This window comes from Ornithodoros turicata, chromosome 3, assembly GCF_037126465.1.
Source record: "Ornithodoros turicata isolate Travis chromosome 3, ASM3712646v1, whole genome shotgun sequence".
NCBI classification, from domain to species: Eukaryota; Metazoa; Arthropoda; class Arachnida; order Ixodida; family Argasidae; genus Ornithodoros; species Ornithodoros turicata.
In genome coordinates this window covers 57,289,655-57,309,300 of record NC_088203.1, presented here as the reverse complement: position 1 = coordinate 57,309,300, position 19,646 = coordinate 57,289,655, and the positions used below count along the sequence as shown (strand labels likewise).

The 19,646-nt window shown below is 42.9% G+C and overlaps 1 protein-coding gene across 2 annotated transcripts in view; it reads right to left on the bottom strand.

The window, feature by feature from the left end:
• Nucleotides 1-19,646, bottom strand: part of LOC135388491 (plancitoxin-1-like) — a 137,758-nt gene that overhangs the window by 17,301 nt on the left and 100,811 nt on the right. For both annotated transcript variants that reach the window (XM_064618069.1, XM_064618068.1), the window contains one exon: nt 1,284-1,448. In XM_064618069.1, the coding sequence (XP_064474139.1) occupies nt 1,284-1,448 (165 nt within the window). The remainder of the gene's footprint in view (nt 1-1,283; nt 1,449-19,646) is intronic.

Sequence of the window (19,646 nt, the reverse complement as noted above, 5' to 3'; positions counted from 1 at the left end):
AAACCCCAGGGTTTTCCAGACCTTGAAAATGTCATTTTCAACTTTCAGGCATTCAAGGGTTTCACGCGGACGAATGACACCATAAGGCCTGCATTGCCCATCGTCGGAGAATGCGCGCGATGAGCTCACCAATTCAATCGTATTTCAGTGGTAATCTGCGCAGCGATTTCTGCGTAATTTTCTTCCACTGGTGCCCATGCTAGATGCTCGTCCATTGTTTCCTGCGAATTCCCTCAGGTAAATAAAGCCTTGTTTGTCTCATTTGGTTGCACTCTGCCTTCTTCTGTCACGGGACGGAGGGCTTGGCCCTGGGAGTGGGAATTAGTTTCCCACAAAGCATAGATAGGGGAGAATATCAGTTGTCGGTCGGCGGGAAGCCAGGGATGCCATGAAACGTAGAATAATGGAACAACATGCAGTCACCTCTCATCAACAAAATACCATTCGTCTGCTGATATACAATGTGTAGCATATTGCACTCGTTGTGCGGTGCCCCATCTAGAAGTTGGAGTAGTTACGTGTTGATGAACCACGCTATACGATGGCGGCTCAAATATAAACGAGACTTTTTTTTGTAGAGCACGTTCTCTAAATTGGCGCGCGATGCCGCTTGTGCACGTGCTAGGTAGGTGGGTCAGTATTCACGTGAGAAGCCGACCAGACTCGTTACATTTCTTCAGTAGTCCGTCATACGATGTCTGAGAAAGAGGTACACCCGTCGATTGCGCGACGTAGTTTCGTGCTTCTGAGGGTGTAAAACCGACCGAATTTGATTTCTTGCACCATCGTCTCATCATCAACGCTGTATATTACTGTGAACTTTTGAGCAAGGCTAAACTTGCTTATCGCAGCAAAAGGCGTGACCAACCAACACGCAAAGTGACTCTCCACCATGACAACGCCAGATTCCACACTGCAGCCGTCACATGGGCAAAATTAAGGTAAATGGGCTGGGCGACACTGGAACACCCTCCCTATAGCCCTGACTTATCGCCGTGTAGCTTTGGCCTGTTTGGGCCACTCAAAGAAGCTTTGGCAGGCCAACGATTCGACAACGACGACGCAGTGGTGGAGCTTGTGCGCAACTGGCTGCTGACACAACCCACTTCTTTTTACGAAGAGGCGATCTAAAAGGTACCGGACCGCTGGGAAAAAGGCATTTCTACATTGGGGGAACATGGAGTCCGGCTATATGGTGTAGAAAGCATGGAATTGATCTTGCCTAATGCTATTATAATATGGTAAATAAAGTACCAATGTAGCAAATAAAGTAGCTTACTTACCTATAACAGGTAGCGAATTCCCGGGGAACGTGACGCACATAATAACCTGCCCGTTTTCTCGACCATTCGGTGGATAGACGTAGTTTCCAGAGTGCAGTTCGCGAAAGAACTGTGGAACTGTGTGGTGAATCCAAACAAGAGATTGCCCATCGTACATCAGAGCCCCTGGAAAAGTATGAGGTACCGGTAAGAGGCAGCGAACTGTTTAAACTCATAAGTTGTGTGATACCAATAAGGAAGACGATGATGAGATCCGAGAAAACAATGTTGGTGTAAATCGCCACAAGGCCGGATTCGCTACCCTGTTTCTCCTATTTTCTAACAGTTACGAAAAATTAGGATAGAAAAAGTAGCTGTATGGTTTGTTCATTTATATCATCTGAATCGTGTAAAAGGTAGACGCTCTTAGGACGAGTACGGTTCGATTCTGATCTGAATGGCTCGTGTTTTCATCAACTCATACTCATGGCATGCACGCGCTTTCATGTGTGTTCATCAAACATGAATATACGGTTTGAAATTTAGTTAGCGCGGATTGAGGAGATGGAAAACACACATCAAGGCGCTACTTGCGCACTACACTTTAAAGGGGAACTAAAATGCCTCCACAAGTTCACCTCAAATTACGATGCACGCTATGTTAATTTCGCACTTGTTGTCGTAATTCAAAACTTCCATTCCGTTACGAAGCTACAATCAGAATTATACCGGACTTTTGCTTGCCTCGGCACTACACACACAGTAAACGCCGCTTCATCTTGTGCATCGGGTGCTCATCGGGTGCCTTTAGTCCATGCAGCGCGTGATCGCGCCTGTCACGCCATAGAGCAGTTCCGCCGAAACACATAGCATGCTGGGGTCGCAATCCGAAGGACGGGAATATTATTTTTGTCTCTAGAACATTTCACATTACTGTTGTGGGTTACAATTTAGTAAATCGGTCTTGAAAAATGCACAATATGCCGCGGATGTAGACAACGCTACGACACAACCCGTTCCACATCCACACGCGTATGACAGGATGCACGTGCTTCTCCTGCTGTCTCATCGGATGCCGCCAATGTTTGCTTCCTGAGGATACCATTCGTTGCCGCGAAAGACGGATCTGTTTTCATTGCTTTTTTCCTCTGAACGATACCGCTGTGTGAGCTAAATTTGCTTGCGTTATATTAATTGGAATACGAAAGTTCTTCCGTTTGAGAACAAGTCGTTTTCGCATTTTAATGTCCTTTTAATGAGAGGAAAACCCCCGGCGAGCTTCTGGTGCGCACGCATGTACCTACCAACTAGCCGAACAGTCTACGCTTTTAATGAATATGTATACTTGATACCGCTCTAGATAACCAGATTAAAATCTTACGCTAAAATGTTTTAGTAAACCACTTTGCAACGTCCTTTTGTGTACACGATACGATAATGCAAAACGAACGACACCCGAGCCTGATGTTGACGTTTTAGTACACAGCAATGAAGGAGACGGCACGGTTATTTAACGTCGTAGTGCTGCCGCATGGGAAATCCCGAACCTTGATCCCTGACGCCTTTCGATGTTACGCTGCTGAGGAATTCTGTTATTGCAATTCATTTCATTGCATCCACGAAAGGGTTACCCGCAATCACCTTGCGCAGCATAAAAATGCCACGCCGCACCGCTATCTTGCTTCTCGCGAAGTTGGCTTAGTAGTAGACGTAGGAAGATACTGGTAACCAAAGATAGTTCCGACCATCGGTACCCTCCGCTCCATATAGGAAGGTATTTGGAGCTAGATAGTTTGCGCCCAAGGAGGAGCGCGCGCCAAGAAAGCCCCGCGCGTTTCGCAGCCGCGTGCCGCGTACAGAGGGCTTTCCTTCTCACATTCGAGCATGCATGAACATGCAAAGTACATAACCACCAACCAAAATGTTATTGCCCGCCCATCTTATTCCCTCTCCGGCCCAGTTCCACATACAATACATCCTGAGTGAGGAAGTCTACTCCATGGAAGAGTGTTTCATCTCCCCATGCTTCCCCTTAACATAGCGTACTTTCCTTCTCGCGCCCAGGACAGTTTTCATCAATCTGAAAGAGGCTACAAAGCCTACATTCTTTTGCATTCGGGATCATTACATGTGCACAGATTAAACGCAATTTTGACTCATATTCTCGGATTTTGTTGAATATTTCCATGAAAAGGACAAAATAGTATACACACAGAGACAATTTCACTGTCCTCCAGTCCCCCGTTTTTCCCCGTCTTTTCATTTGTCCCTCTCCATTCTTTTCTGGAAAGCTACGGGAGAGGTCCCCCACCGCAACCTACGGTTTCCCCATGGCTGAAATTCATGTTGCATGGCAATATCAGTGGACTGAAGAATGATATCAACGCACAAGTAACGTCAGTTTTCAACAATGCAATGGGTAAAAGCAAACGACATGCTTTAATTGAACGTAGAATCCCCAAGTGAAGAAGTTGTAACACAAAGTAAACATCATCGCTTTTCTTCGCTTTTTCTCTCTGTAGCATTAATTATCACTACAAATTTTAAATATACTCATACCGTTTTTTTTAACATCATAGATAAACAACCGCTTCACATGTATCGAATTATTATTCTCTCCCTTAATCAGGAGCATAAATTTGAAAATGAAAGAACATATGATAATACATCTATAAGCTTACTTTTATTTTTTATTTTTTTGAGAAGTTTCATGGCTTCGAAGACTATTTCAAGACAACTGCCAAAATAGTCCAATTCATAATTGAAAGAATGAGCATGACCTCATTTATCAACACATAATGTAAGGATCACTGACGCAAATTTACATCACACGATACAAATGCAACGAAAGCAGGTGAAATGAGAACAACGAACATGACCATTTAGTGATGGGAAGCTCTTTTTTGTATACTTGGACACTCATAAACAGCCTATGTCAGGAACTGATTTTCTGGCGGTGAAATGACAAACCATATGCATATCTAAGCAACAAACATGTATTTTTCATTGACCTACAAGAACGAGCTGGACTGGAAATATTCCTACAAAGCCCACGGGTTCTCTCAGGTATTCCTCGCTGCATGCAAGCAACCTTTTCTCAGTTGTGAGAAGCCACAGACAAAACCTTTCTAGCTGTCTACAACACAATTGACCATAAGCTCCCCATCCGGGATCACTCTGGTTTACACTTCGCAAAATAAACTTCGGGAATAAACTCCTCGAAATAAATCACGAAAAAATCCACGGTGTAAAGGTAAAGCCGTAAAAATCAACTTTTGCGATACAAACGCTTCAGATTCAAACTTTCAAAATAAATCGTCTCTGATTGGTCGACAGGCACGGCAGCCTCAGAGCAGCGAAGGCTTTTGGCTCCCGCGTCTCAAAATAGTTCCCCGCAGGGTGAGCCTTTTTGCGGTGGGCTGGGAACGAGAGTACCGAGTCTGGACGAATCGTTTACTGTGTTCTCCGCCGGCTATCAGGATTCTGTTGACACTGCAGTTAATGATTTGCTCTGCTGCTCGCCTGTCAAATTTGAGTATGTCGAACTCTGAATTCGTGTGGTGTCACCGAATGAGTTCCCGGTGTTGGTCCCAGCCGTCCCAGCTATGGTGGACACCTGCTATATTATGAACATTGTCGCGAACATCGCCATTCTCCAGCAGCTGCCTTGGTTGTGAAGTCGTAGAGTTGAAAAGTGACGATCGACGAAAAAGCCTGATTCCGATACCGTGTGGATGTGTTGTGTTTATCCGTCTGTACGTGTTTGTGTGTGTTCCAGCCTCAGAACCGTAGAATCGTGAAATCGGAACCTGTCTGTGGTTTTCCTTGTGAGCCTACGTTCTGATTTTCTGATTAACGCACGGAACAGGTACTGGACAGACTCTCGAAATGCATTTCTGCAAATAAGCTGCATATGAATGTGAAGAAATTGTGTGTTTGTTTGCAAGAAAAAAACTATTTTCTCTCGAATGAATAACTTGAGTCAGCAGAGGTCCTAATTTTTTTGTAACCAGCATACGGTAATCTCAAAGTGTAACGAAATAAGATTCTAATTTCAGGAACATCCACATTGATTCGCGCACCTTCCTAGACAACGATTTGCCATGCAAAAGCTGCAAAAGATGTATCTAGACATAATACTTCAAGCACTTTGTTTTCACTGGTCTTTGAATACACTGGAACCGAAGAATGCCATTTTCAAGGTATTAAAAACCATGAAATTTTCTCACAGGAATTTTTGCATCTTTTTTATTCGCGTGGACATACAGTGTAAATTCTGGTTATCAGATGTCGGAACTGAAGAAAACTAAGAGCAATGAAGTAACTGAAATCAGAAGTGTGAGAAATGAATGGCACCCTCTGTTGTATTTGTTTGCCTTCCTTTCTCTCCTGTGATCTTCGCATTCAGAAATCCCCAAGTACGTTTATTAGCAGTCACTCTCTATGCCTAGCACCCACGCCAAGAAGAGGTCTAAAATTTACGGTACCAGCTACTTCACTGTATGGTACCCTTGCACCCATTTTTACAGCTTATAAATATTGAGCTGAAATATGAAATCGCTGTAAAACTTGCATCCTGTACGACATTACATTAAATGTTCTGCTTGCAGTTCTGCAGCATTGTTTCTTCCTCACGTTCAAGTGAAAAGGCAAAAAGAACGCTCCGGGACTTACTCTCACACAGCCATTATTTCGGGGCCATGTCCTCGCACTAAATGGTCACGAGCATTCTTTGGAAAACTATAGCGGCACATAGGGAAACCGACACTGCATTTGCACCGACCTTCTATTTCTAATAATTAAACGAGACCTAATTAGTACATTCGCTTCGGATGTAGAACATGTTGTCATCCTTTATAACTGCAAAAATATTATTTCTCTAAGAATAAAATATCAGTCCATGGACATGCTATATGCACTGCACATACTAGAAATTAACCAGTGCTTGCTGAAAATATACCGGTATTTGTGTCTTATGTGATGTATGGCCCACATTTTCTTTTTGACCAGCTATGCCAGTGTGAGAGCTCCTACGCCAGACTAGCTAATTCCTCCTCTTTGTCCTCTATGTGGTCACATATATGTTACGCTACAAGGAAGCTACCTGATACCACAGTACCAAAGAGGTGAATTTACATGAAGACAATCACATAGCAGAGTGAATAACAACCACCATTATTGACTTAGTTTGCTTGGTCGATGACAACTGAAGGTGGCATATTTCTTTCCTCAGATTTTTTTTTATTGGTTTGTTCCAGCTAAAAACAGAAGCCATACACTGAGCAGCAGGGCATAATAAAACCCTCCATAAGCATCACTTTGCCTCTTTGGCTTTGGCAAGCGTGACTTTGCCTCCACAAGCATAACTTTGACATAATTGCTTTGTGCCGTGATATAGGGTACTATGACTGTGTTCGCAGTACGATTTAAAACGTTGGCACCTATAGGGCTAGATTGTAGCCCCTTATTGCGTGCAAATATTTGATGCCTGCAGAGCTGTAAGCTGTTCTTCCGGGTGAAAGAAAGCTTGAAGACTGCATACGTTGTGGCTCACTGCCAAAGAGATGCGGTTGGAGACGAAATTACTGGACATAAAGCACAGTGAGGCATGCTCCACCCAGGCCACAAGGAGGTACACAATTAATTTGAGCCACCTTCTGTTAGTGCAGCAAAAACACCTATTTCCACTGAAAGAAAGACTGTTTTTTTTTTCTGTTGTGGTTGAAGGGCACACGAGATCATAATAAATTGTTTCCAAAAGCTGTTACGTCGCATTCTGACATGATCTGAGCCAATATGGTCAGCTGATGCTATAAGACCAACAGAAAACACATGCCAGCTGATTCTGAACATGCTATAGGAGAGGGTATGCCCTTGAAATGATGAGATTTGTTCACTTTCCAGATGACTTCAGGTATGTGAAAACAATCATAAATGTTGACAAAGCTGTTATGAAGCAGCGACTACAATTAATCTGTAGAACTGGGCAGAACGGTTGAATGCAGAATTTGTTCAAAGTGTGCTATAGCGTCATACAGATGGGATATGAATGAGCTGGCGAAACATTTTTCTTGCGTAAGAGCAAATACACCTGTAGGTTCTCAAATTATTTTTTTTTTGCTTCCTAGATGGCCTCAACTCACGAACAAGCTGCAGCACATTATGGTGACAATTTTTTTTAAATTTTTCTTAAAGAAAAATAAACCTCTAGATTTTCAATATGTTGTAGGAGAGGACTAGTTATACAAATAAGGGAAGATTTCTTTTAGACGACCTATATGTGAATATACTATCTGAAAAAAATAGTAATTTTTTGCAAGTGCTTGTTATTCTCAAACACATGGTTAAACAATGAATATAGATCAGCTTGATATTTTTATGTGAAGCTAATCACAAGCAATCAGTTACAAGCATAAATAATCTGGGGCTCCTTCAAGAATGCTAATGTGTCAGAAATTTATTGTAAACTTGACTCCAAATGTGTTCCTGTCTCGAGTTCTCACCACGTCACCAGATTTATTCTCGTTCTACATACCCTTTGGGATGGCAGAGCCGTGGTTCCCCTCTAACACCAGGCAAGGAAAGCGCACAAATGATGCATATGTAGATGTCAGAAGGAAGCTCGTAAGGGACAACTTCATATTTCGGCACAGTTTAATGTGCCCCCATTGTTCAAGAAAACAAAATGATGAGTTACATTCGATATATGCATCATCTAAAAAATGCACACAATTTTTTTCCGTGATATTTAACAGAGTCAAGCTACATCTCTGGCTGGTTTTGGCTGGAATAGCCCGGGTTGACAGTTACACAAGCTGATGTATGTCAGCACTGAAAATATAAAGGAAAAAAGGCAATTTAAAATGCCTCACTCAATTTACTACTTTTCATAGCTTACACCTTGACAGGTGTTTTTTATCCTAAAATGGTTTCATTGCCAAAATCAACGAGAATGACCGTCATCACATTAACAAGTTTCAACTGTATACCAAGTAATAACAAACATGTGCTTACTTTTTCTGCAATCAAGATGTAAATTACATCGTTGAGTTGCAGGCTTCAGTGAAAAATCACTGCTGAGTGAGTACGGCACTGCTAGTGACGCAACATGTGATTCCAGTGTCTTTCACCCCACCCCACGTTATTTCATGAGCAGTTGGCATCAGAATCAATCAGCTTGCATGATGCACTTATGAAGGGTAATTTCATGTGTGCCAATAAACATACTGCAGTGCTAATTTACAATGTAGTTTGTGGCTGTGGAGCACACTCATATTCAGTATGCCATGTGAACTAGGGGAGCATTTTCTGGCATAAACATTAGATGAGTGAAGACCCCCAAAAAATGTAACCACTGTTTACGTGCATTTGACAACCCGCATTTTTATTGCTGAGAGGCTCTCTTCGTAGCAAGAGGGAAAGGGTGCTGGCAATGTGGCGCATGTTCATAAGATGTAGAACCAGAGACACAGAAAAAAATTGACAGCATATCATGATCTCAATCATGTCATTCTGTCCGTGTTTCTGTCTCCTGTTCTGCATTTGTTAATCTTTTTGTGTAGTTGCTGGATTTTAGCCCAACAGCAGGGGTCAGCAAATAGAGCACATCCAGAACATGCAAGGCATACATTTCCTCATTCTCCGCATTCCTCATTCAAGTAATGTTGAAGAAGTAACCATGCGAAGAAACAATACAACAGTGAAGCTGGCTTCAGTACACTACAACATGTAACAATATACAGTATGCCTCAGTGTTTCCCAAACCATGTGTCAGGACCCCCATTGAGGCCACGATAGCCCAAACGGGGCCCAAGAGAAAGCAGATGAAGTGAGGGCAGTATGCCACAAAACCAAGGAAACTATTTCTCTACGACTGCATTATATTGAAGTTGTTTTACAAAAATGCAAGTTCAGTTCAGCACACAATTAGTCGGGAAACAAGCTAACTTGCAGCAATGCTTTGAATCAAGTGTGCCGCAGTATCATGACGAGACCGTGGACCTACATCAGATGCTACTTGCACGCACTAGTATAACATTCATATTTCTTTATTTATTTCGAGAACCCCAAGGGTCCGGAGGACATTACATGGGGGGTGGGAACTGGAGCGTAAGGTACATTTACAGCAACTTGATAGAAACAAACAAGCAAGCAGAAAAGAACAACACAATAAGCAGTAAGTAAACAGGAAAATAAAGAAACGACGACAGTACAATCTTATATGAAAACAAGTATTAAAGCGTGAAACAGGGAGTTCGTTCACATAAGTACAGATAATTAACAAATATGATAAGGGGGAGGTGAAAAATTTCATAGCAACTGACATACAAGCGTGGTGGTCTTGTGGGTGGAGTGAACGGGAGAGGGTGTTACAAAATAGTGTATGGTAGATAATAGTTGCGAGAGGTGATGGGAGGTTGTTCCATTCGATGGCAGCTGAACAAAAGAATGATATGGATAATGCATTGGTATTACAATGAAAGCATGTGACCTTATTAGTGTGGTGGATGCGAGGAAAAATGACACTCAGGCAGGTGATGGGCGATTGGTGCGGTGGCAAGATGAAAAAGAACCAATGGAAGAGGGCTAACTTGGCAAGACGGTGACGATGTTCGAGTGAGTCGACATTAAGGTTTGATTTTAACGCGGTTACAAGGTATCGAATTTGTAGTCGTTGGAAATGAAACGGGCAGCCCGATTCTGGATGGCTTCTAGGGCGTCGCAGAGATACTTTTGGGGAGGGTCCCAAATAGGTGATGCATATTCCAGCTTGCTTCGTACAAGAGCCGTGAAGGTTAGGAGCTTAAGATGGAGCCCGCCAACCTGAGGGTGCGTCTAACAAAGACTAGGGAGCGAGAAGCGTTAGTTATTATGTGGTTGATGTGCTCGTTCCAAGTTAGGTTGGAGGAAAGGTGGATTCCAAGATATTTGTAAGAATCTGCTCGAGTTAATGTGATATCACTTAGAGTGTAGGGGAAGGGAGGAAGGCAGGAGACCCGTCTTCGAGAAAACGACAAAATGCGACACCGTGCAATGTTCAGAGGCATTTGCCACTCATTGCACCAACGCCGGATTAGTTAAACGTCGCTTTGTAAGGTTAGTTGGTCAGAAGGAGAGAGGATTTGCCTGTACACTACACAGTCGTTAGCAAAGAGACAAATCGTGGAAGATATGCCTGAAGGAAGGTCATTTATATAGATAAGGAAAAGGAGAGGGCCGAGGACTGAACCCTGAGGGACACCAGAAAGCACAGGTACATCTGGGGATAGGTGGTTGTTGCAAGTAACAAATAACGTACGATTAGTCAGAAATTGAGCTATCCAATGGACGACATACGGGTCGAGGTTAAGCAGATAGAGTTTGTATAGAAGCTTAGAGTGCGACACCGTATCGAAGGCCTTGCGAAAGTCTAAGAAAGCGGCGTCAGTCTGATGATTATTGTCCGCGTGGAGAAAGATGTCGTGAACAAAACTGACTACTTGAGTTTCACATGAAAAGAGGTTTCGAGACCCGTGCTGCAAGTGATAGAAGAAGCATTTTTCTTCAAGGTACTTAACTACGTTGGAGTATGCGTTCGAGAATTTTACATACTATAGATGTGAGTGAAATGGGGCGGTAGTTATTAACGATGTGGCAGCTGCCTGATTTGTGAATAGGGACAATCTTCGCCATCTTCCAGTCCTGCGGTATGGCAGAATCTTGGAGTGACTGAGTAAATATGCAACATAGAATCTTGCTGGAAATAGATCTCGTGTTGTATAGAACCTTCGGGTTAATAGCGTCCGGACCAGCACTCGACGACAGCTTAAGTGACTCAATGATTTTACAAATACCATGAGTGCTGATATGAATGGGGACCATAGGTGACAAGGCAATTACTGATAATGGAGTTTGGGTGTACCCGTTATCGGTGTTGAAAACGGATGAAAACAAGGAAGCGAAAGCGTTGGCGCAGTCGCTGTCGGCGGGTGTCAGTTAGACTGATACGGTGGGATTTTGGTGGAGATAAGATTTTCCAAAATTGTTTTGGTTTATTCGTCAAGAGAGACGGGAGGTCGATGGTAAAGAACTTATGTTTCGCTTCCTTGATCGAGCACCTGTATTCCCGTTCACAGTAGTGAAATTTAGCCCATGATACGTTGTCGCCAAGACGCTTTGCTTTCCTGAATAAGCGCTTTTTCTTGGTTAGCAAGATTTTAAGACTTTTCGTGAACCAAGGATTGTGATCATAAGATTTTACTCTTATCTTTGCAACATTGTACTCGGTAAGGTAGTTTATGTTGTCACGAAAGAGGGAGCAGTTATCCTCAATGGAGTGAGGCAAGGTGCCATGAAATGAATTTTCATACAGAGCTTCAAGACCCTCGTTGATGGCTTTGAAGTGAGCTCGAGCATAGTCGTATATGGTTTTATCGTTGAATTTATGAACATTTGGACTACTTGAAGAGATATCATAGAAAATGGTCACTGAGACCATCGGTGACATGCAAAGAAATGATGTGCTCAGGATGGGAGGTTAAAACCAAGTCAAGGGTTGACTGCGTGGCATGAGTTATTCGGGTAGGATGTGGAACGGCATGCGATAGATTAAATGTAAGGCATAAATCCACAAACTGTCTCTTGTGAGCTCCGGGAAAGATTGCCGTGGAGCAAGTCCCAATTTATTGACTGTATATGTATCAGCGTATATTGAAGGTGTATATTACTGTATATGTATCAGGGCAGATTTCAAGCTTCCTGAGCGCGCACAGACGGTGATCTCAGTTGTCTCGCGACGTAACAGACGGAGAAAGACACCGGCTGACACACACAGACATCCCGAAGGCTATGCCCATCTTTGTTGATGCACCCACGAATCCACAGGAAGACTGCCGAAGCTCTCCCACTCGTATTAAGTACCTGTAGCTTGAACTACAAACAGTTTAGTGCACACTCCAAGAAACGAGAACAGCTGATTGCTGCTTTCATGGGCGCGGCCATGCGAGCCGAGAAGGACCGTTCAACAGAGGAGCAATTTTAGGTAAGTTCGAGCGTGGCGCCACTCGTCGGTGCAACAATTTCCAGAGTGAACCGAGTTCAATCAGCTCAGATAACACTTTTTTCATTCTTTTTCTTTCTAGTAATATTTATCATTCTTTTTGATTCATTTCCAATTCTAATTCCAATTCCAGCTCAACCGCTCAGTGCGCTCACACTAGTGCAACGTAGAGTCAATAAATCTTTCGCTTCCTCGCTTCCCTAAGGAGAAGAGTACTTGAAGTATATTCCTGTTGTGTGATTCCTTTTTTTCCCTCTCTACGCTCCAGAAACATACGGTTTCTGAGCCAAGACAATATAGTTGCGAGCGCAGTTGACTTACAGAAGTATCCCATACAGATCCCGTACCGTGAAGACCACCACCCCAAACGTGGTTGCCACGGTTTCGGTTTTGGCCATTTGAATGTCAAAATTGGTTACATCCCATTTCGCCTATTCCCATTTTGCCTAATCCGGATTATCGGATTAAAAAGGCGGGAGGGGTGACTGGCTTTAGGCGAAATGGGACTGCTGCGCAATCTCATTAGGCGAAACGGGACTGTCGACAAGTGGGCGTTACTTGCATGCGCCGCCCCGATAGTGATGTCTGCAAGAAATGAATGCGCTTGTCCGACGACAGCCTTACATCGTCCGAAACAAGGACCCTTTACATTTGCAAACGAAGGTGTGTGCGATACCACAAATAATAAAGTGACTAGATTATTATCGAGTAAAACGTTTTCGTTGATTCATGAGTGGATGGATGGATGGATGTTTAACGTAAAAAAGAGATAAGTTTCCATATAGACTGGACACAGAAATGGACCCACTGCACTGTAAAAGCTGAAGTTCACCGCGTAGCACACTCCGCGCCAACCATTGCCACGTATGATAGGGTTTTCGCTCCTGATTCGAAGACAGAGGGGGGCGTACGCCTTTTTGTGTCAATTTGGATATATGACAATTGACACAAAAAAGCGTACGCCTCCCTCTCTCCTCGAATCAGAGGCGATAATCCTATCATTCGTCGCAACGGTTGGCGCAGGAGTGCTATGCAGTGAAGTTCAGTTTTTAGAGTGTACCACTTTGCAAAATCACTAGCAGGGACACATGTTTTTCGTACGGCTCAGGGAATTCGACTTGGAATCAACAAAAACAAGAGGCAGATTTCTGAATTTTTGCTCACTTCAAAAAAAGAAAAAGAAAAGAAAACTGCACCCGTGAATAGAGCGGAGGGAACACGAAGGAATGCCGAAGGTTACGCCGTGACCAACCAGATGGTCGTGACGTGGTCCCTGTGCACGTGACCTGTGACAGACCTGATTAGTTTAGCACACAGATACGAAATAAAACAGGTAAAGTGACTTTTGGCAGCACGCTTGAATAGAACTATAGCAAAGGGATAAAGTTGTTATGTGGAGATGCGTAACTAACTTTGACTTCCCGACAAAGAATAACAAATTTCTCGCATTTACTTTTCAGGAAGTACTAAAAAAGGCATTTAACTCAATGCTATGCTTGAATAAAACCAACGAGGTTGTAAAGTTATGTGAAGATGCGAAAGTGACTTTTGGCAGCACGCTAGTGGACCGCCTTCTTTCATCACGTGACACGGATCAGTAGGCGAAGTGGGGCTGTCTGCAGCATACATTAGGCTAAATGGGACCCCCTGAGTTGGAAGTTGATGAACCCCCCTAAGGGATTGCTAGATAATCCGCTAAAAAGCATTAGGCGAAATGGGAATAGGCGAAGTGGGAAGACACGTCAAAATTCAGGGATTGATATTTTAATACACGTACGCGTTTCAGACTTTTTAAACGTGGATTTTAACTAGGACAGTCTCTCATATCGGTATCTGGCTTTTGTTCAAGACGTCCTTATTAGAGTTAATTAATGAATTTAATTGGTTAGTCATCCTTATTAGTCATTACAGTCTCTCTTGGAAAAGATACGCGCCCGTACACTCTTAAAAATGAACTTCACCACATAGCACGCTCCTAGCCAACCATCATCCCGAATGACAACGTTCTCGCCCCTGATTTGTTGAAAACGGGAGGAGGAGCCTATTTTGTGCCCATTATGCACGGCACAAAATAGGCTCCTCCTCCCGTTTTCAACAAATCAGGGGCGAGAACGTTGTCATTCGGGATGATGGTTGGCTAGGAGCGTGCTATGTGGTGAAGTTCATTTCTAAGAGTGTAGAACTCAACTGTGAAAATGACGTGCTCTCGTGACTTTTTTTATAAAAGTTTGTCCCCCCCCCCAAGCTGAAACACACACACACACAAAATAAACAGGGTGCCACAAACGCATACTTTGTGGTCGTAGCCATATTTTAATGGAGATTTTTTAAAAATAAAACAACTAGGACTATGTGTACATTAGTTTCGCACGGACGCGTACGCGAGCGGAGGAAAACCTTATCTGCAAGGTATTTTGGCATTCTAATTTGCATAATTCACTAAGATGTATTTTTTTTTTGTGTGTGTGTGTGTGTGTGAAGCTCTTTTTCTTTCTTCGAGAAACAGAAAGAGCAGAATTGCTGGCAATCAGTTTAGATATGAGATGAATCCTTCATCTATATGCTTCAAATTATTATCCCCAGAGGTGACATTTGTTTTTAGTGCACCGTTTCAGATTTTCCATTATCGAGATACTTCGCTCGCACCAACTCGGAAGTCGGCAAGGGGGAGCGAGCCCTAACCTAAGCTAACCCAACCTAACCTAACCTGAAGGAGAGCACTGCTGGACATGGAGTTAAAGATTGAGAAGTACGGCATTTTCAAAGAGGTCCTCGGAGGGAAAATTCGAGGGTGGGGGGTGGGGGCAGAGCCAGCACTGTGAAAACTCGAGGAGCGGTGGACTGTTCCCCCTGCCCCCACATTCCGATTTATACCGAAACTAAACAGGAGCAGCTTTCCAAGCTAGGCCTCCGGAACGAACCGACAACAGTAAAAAACAATAAAAGAAAAAGAAAAACAAGAAAGAGGAAGGAAGCACAAAAAAGATATATTCGCTTGAACCGCAACGGGTCAAAAAACATTGCAAACTCGTTTTTCTTGTGCCAGTCATGGGCATTTTTAGCAGCTTTTCTGAACCGTGATGTGGATTACAGGCCCAAATAATCACAAATGAGCAAGCACGCATCCTTTACGTCGTTTGAAGTGCAAATTGTTGCGCCTACCACTAGCGCCACATTCGCGTTCAAATTGCTCCTCTGTTGAACTGTCCTTGTCGGCTCGCATGGCCGCGCCCATGAAATCGGCAATCAGCTGTTCTCGTTTTCTGGAGTGTACACCAAACTGTTCACAGTTCAAGGTACAGATACTTAATCCGAGTGGGAAAGCCTCGGCGGTCATCCTGTGGATTCGTGGGTGCATCAACGAAGATGGGCATAGTTTTCGGGATGGCTGTGTGTTCGACAGCTGATATCTGTGCGCTGAACTAACCTCTATTTTTTAAGAACAACTTCAATATATTGCAGTTGTAGCTTGATAGTTTCCTTGGTTTTGTCGCATATTGCGTTCATTTCATCTGCTTTTTCTTTTCGCCAACTGGTGTAACCCCTGCTTTGACTATTGCGGCCTCCCTATGGTTTATGTGTCAGTTTTGGAAACACTGATATTGTTACATGTGACACATTGTAGTGTACTGCAGCCAGCTTCACTGTTTGACTCATAATTTGCACGGTTACTTCTTTAATATTATTTGGATTACTTTCATCTGATACTGTACCATTAAATAGGATAGAAATTCATTATGGTTCAGAATTATTTTTCCTTTGCAATGTTCCCACACTGATCTTGATGACAAGTTGTCTCTCATTAAATTCCTTTTGGGTTGTATTTCACACTGCTTACAGCATAATGTGAGAATGAGAAAATGTATGCTTCACATGTTTTCAGCATCCTCTACAGCAACTGCTCCTGGGCTTAAAATCCAGAAACTACACACAAAAAAAAAAAAAAAACTGTAGAACAGACGACACATCAAAAAGGACACGACAAAATGATTGGGACTGTGTTATGCTATACTTTTTTTTTTGTGTGTGTGTGTCTGGTTCTGCATTTTTGTGAACATGTGCCATGTTGCCGGCACCCTTGCCCTCTTGTCACAAAAACACCCTCAGACATAAAAATGCAGACAAAAAAGTAGAGAACTCCAACTTAACATAACAAGAGAGAACAAAGATGGGAACACAGGAAGCTTCTAGAGTCTCGGAACATACGCAGTGACCCCTCGGTTTTTAAGAAAAACCGTGGCCCTTCCCCGAACAATACTCCCATCTCCTTCAATAATGACCGGTTGTGCAATCGCTCATTCAGTTTGGCACTGATGATGTCTGTCGCATGACGGATGAAACGTCTGAGTAAACCTTGTTATTTTGTTATGTTAAGTTGGAGTTCTCTACTTTTTTGTCTAGTTATGTCATCTCCCGGCTTTTGGAGTACTTTTGCATAAAGATGCAGGTTGTGAGAGGCACATAAACATGCTTACATTGCTAACCTGTCTATCACAAGACATGTGAAAAGATTGCCAAATTAAAATTCAGTAATACAAAAATGATTCTGAAATACATAATTCCAATAGAAGGGAGAGTAAACATTGGAATAACAGGTAAAGGTAAAGCACTGAAGTGTTGGCATTCTTCTGATGTGTATGATATACTGCTCTATTTAACCCATGACATATATGTTGTCAAACATTAACTTCTTGCATTCAACATCAAGATGCTGTACCTATTCCATCTAAGCGACTCGTCTTTACACGGACAGGTGGCACACCATTTTGGCACAAAGATTTGATATCTCTGCTTGTTGGACATATCAAGCAAATACTGTGCCAAAATCGTGTTACCTACATGACATACTGCTTTGCTGAGATATGTTACGGAAGAAATACTCCTGAAGCGATTAAAGGAAGTGCATACGAGTACATATGCTTTGCAAAGTTGTTCCAAAGTTCCAAGTGTTGAATTGGCAAAGCGTTAGTCATCTCATAACAAAGTGATGAAAGAAACTAGTGAGAAATGCGGAGCCGCAAGCACTGTTGCATGGCCATGTTCACAATGGGCAATGATGCTTTTCACTTTGTGTACCGCGGACTGACTATGCTCAATGAGTGGTTTGCAGTATCTATGATTGATGTAGGCCATGGCAACTACCGATGCACTTTGCAGAGTGTGCAATGATGTCTTTTGTGAACGAGACAAACCTCAATATATTTCCACGTAATTTTGATCCTACAATTAATTGAGTTGAGGGTTTCAGGTATTTAAGTGTGCAGCTCTCTTCTGATATTTAGTGGGAATCACACATTAGTTACACATCCTCTAAGCCTCTTAAAAAAATTGTCTTCTTGAAGTGGACACGGAAACTACCTTTCGCAGACAGTACACTGCTGGCATACAAAACCCTTGTACAAAGTGCCTTAGAAACGGTACAAATGACATCACACTGTCCATCATAAAAACAAATGACATCATACTGTTCAACAGTGCCACCAATTTGGTACAGTTGAGCTACGCTCAAAGCTAGGGGGGACGAGTTCGCATCAAAAAGGCACGGTCTTGAGGGGATTATGGTGGTCTTTGACAGAGCACGCAACTTTCGGTCCTACTTTTCTTTCAAGGGGAGGCAGTGAACAAGTGCCCATTCGTGGAACCCAGCCCTCCCCTTCCGATTTGTTTCGGTATCAGTCTGTCTACCAATGTCATGATGACATTTCTATTCCGTTGAGTTTCTTACATGCTGTCCAGGACATATATGTAGGTAGGTAGGTATGCCAAGAATTTTTTTTATTACTACCCTTTTTTATAGTTTGAATCCCTCGAAAAACCATTGCACAGCACCAGAACACAAAGGCTACATAATGACCCAGTTTCACCAACCTTTTCAGCATCTGAACTAAGATGAACGGTTATTAAACTATCTGCTTCACCACATCACCGATGAAAAAAAAGAAGTGTCTGTTAAGTGTCTGTTCGAGGATTGGCAACCCTTGATATTGGTTCAGTTAACCAGAGTTAGTGAAACCGGGCCTATGGAAGTCACCGAAACATTCATCACATCACAAACCAAAGTTTGTAAAAAGAATTGAGTACTAGCATGAAGTTTTGGCAATTCTGAGTAGCATTTTAACTGCTGCCTATGTAGCTGCTGCATAATTACAAGTAATTCAGAAAAAGTAGTACAAAATTTGAGGGTACTCTACTCTATCTTCCTCTGCATGGTATTGAAAACTGTGATGAATCCAAGTGCTCATCGTCTTGGCCCAGATTCTGTAGCAGATTTATCAGCCATTTGTGTTCCTATTTGTGGTACTGTGGCAAACTAGTCACTCCATCCACATACCAGCATTCCTAGGTTACACATACCATGTGGTTGATATACGAAGAGGGGAGTCAAGTCCTGTAGATCGCATAAACAAAATACAGAAACCGACACTGAAGATTTTTGTTTAAGTTTAATTTGTACAAGGTTTCGCATGGAGGTCCACGCTTCCTTAGGTCCTACCTGAGGAAGTGTCTGTTTCTGTATTTTGTCTGTATCATGTAGTTATAAGAGTGGTTTAAACCACCTCACAGAAGTTGCAGATGCTGTTCATCAACTTTATTTTGAGATGGACAGAGAGTTTCATTGCCTGGGGCGGTACTCTACCCCATAGCTGCTTGTGGTGTGAGGAAGGAAATAATGTCCCATGGAGTCCAAAATTGCCAAAAGAGCTTCGAGAGCAGGCATTCGTGGGCTCGATTTAGCTATAGGCCAAGAAATTTTAGAGAGAGGGGCAGGAGTTCAGATTATTGAGATCTCAAAATGGCAGTTTGGAAAGCTCAGTAGTGTGGGCAATGACAAAGAATATACTCTGGATCTTCTACAGCACCTGAGAGAGCCAACTTGCCTCATGTGGTAATGACACTGAGCTGTAAATGCCCCATTGAGTCACAGTGCACCACATTGGCGAGAAGTGTTTTGTGGCATCCAGAAACCAAGCTCTGGGCCAACATTTCTCAGTATAGACGGGACGAAAACGTCAGTTGTCCATTGACAGGAACACTATTTAAACAATCCATTGATATGTTGGTGAACGAGATCTGCTTTCTACATGACCAGTAACATTCCTTTGCTATCTTTCACTGTGATTTAATTAAACACATCCCTCATGTGACGGCGTTCCCGGCACAGTTTTACCTTGCTAAACCACTTTTCGCGGCGCTTATCAAACATAACATTAGCGGTTCTTCGTAGGCCGAGGCCGAGGAAAGTAAGAGACGTTTCCATGATGTTTACCGTGATGTACGTGATTACCGTCGTGACAAATGGTCGACACAGCAGTTTTGCGGTACGTTTTATATGTTGCCTATCGTGG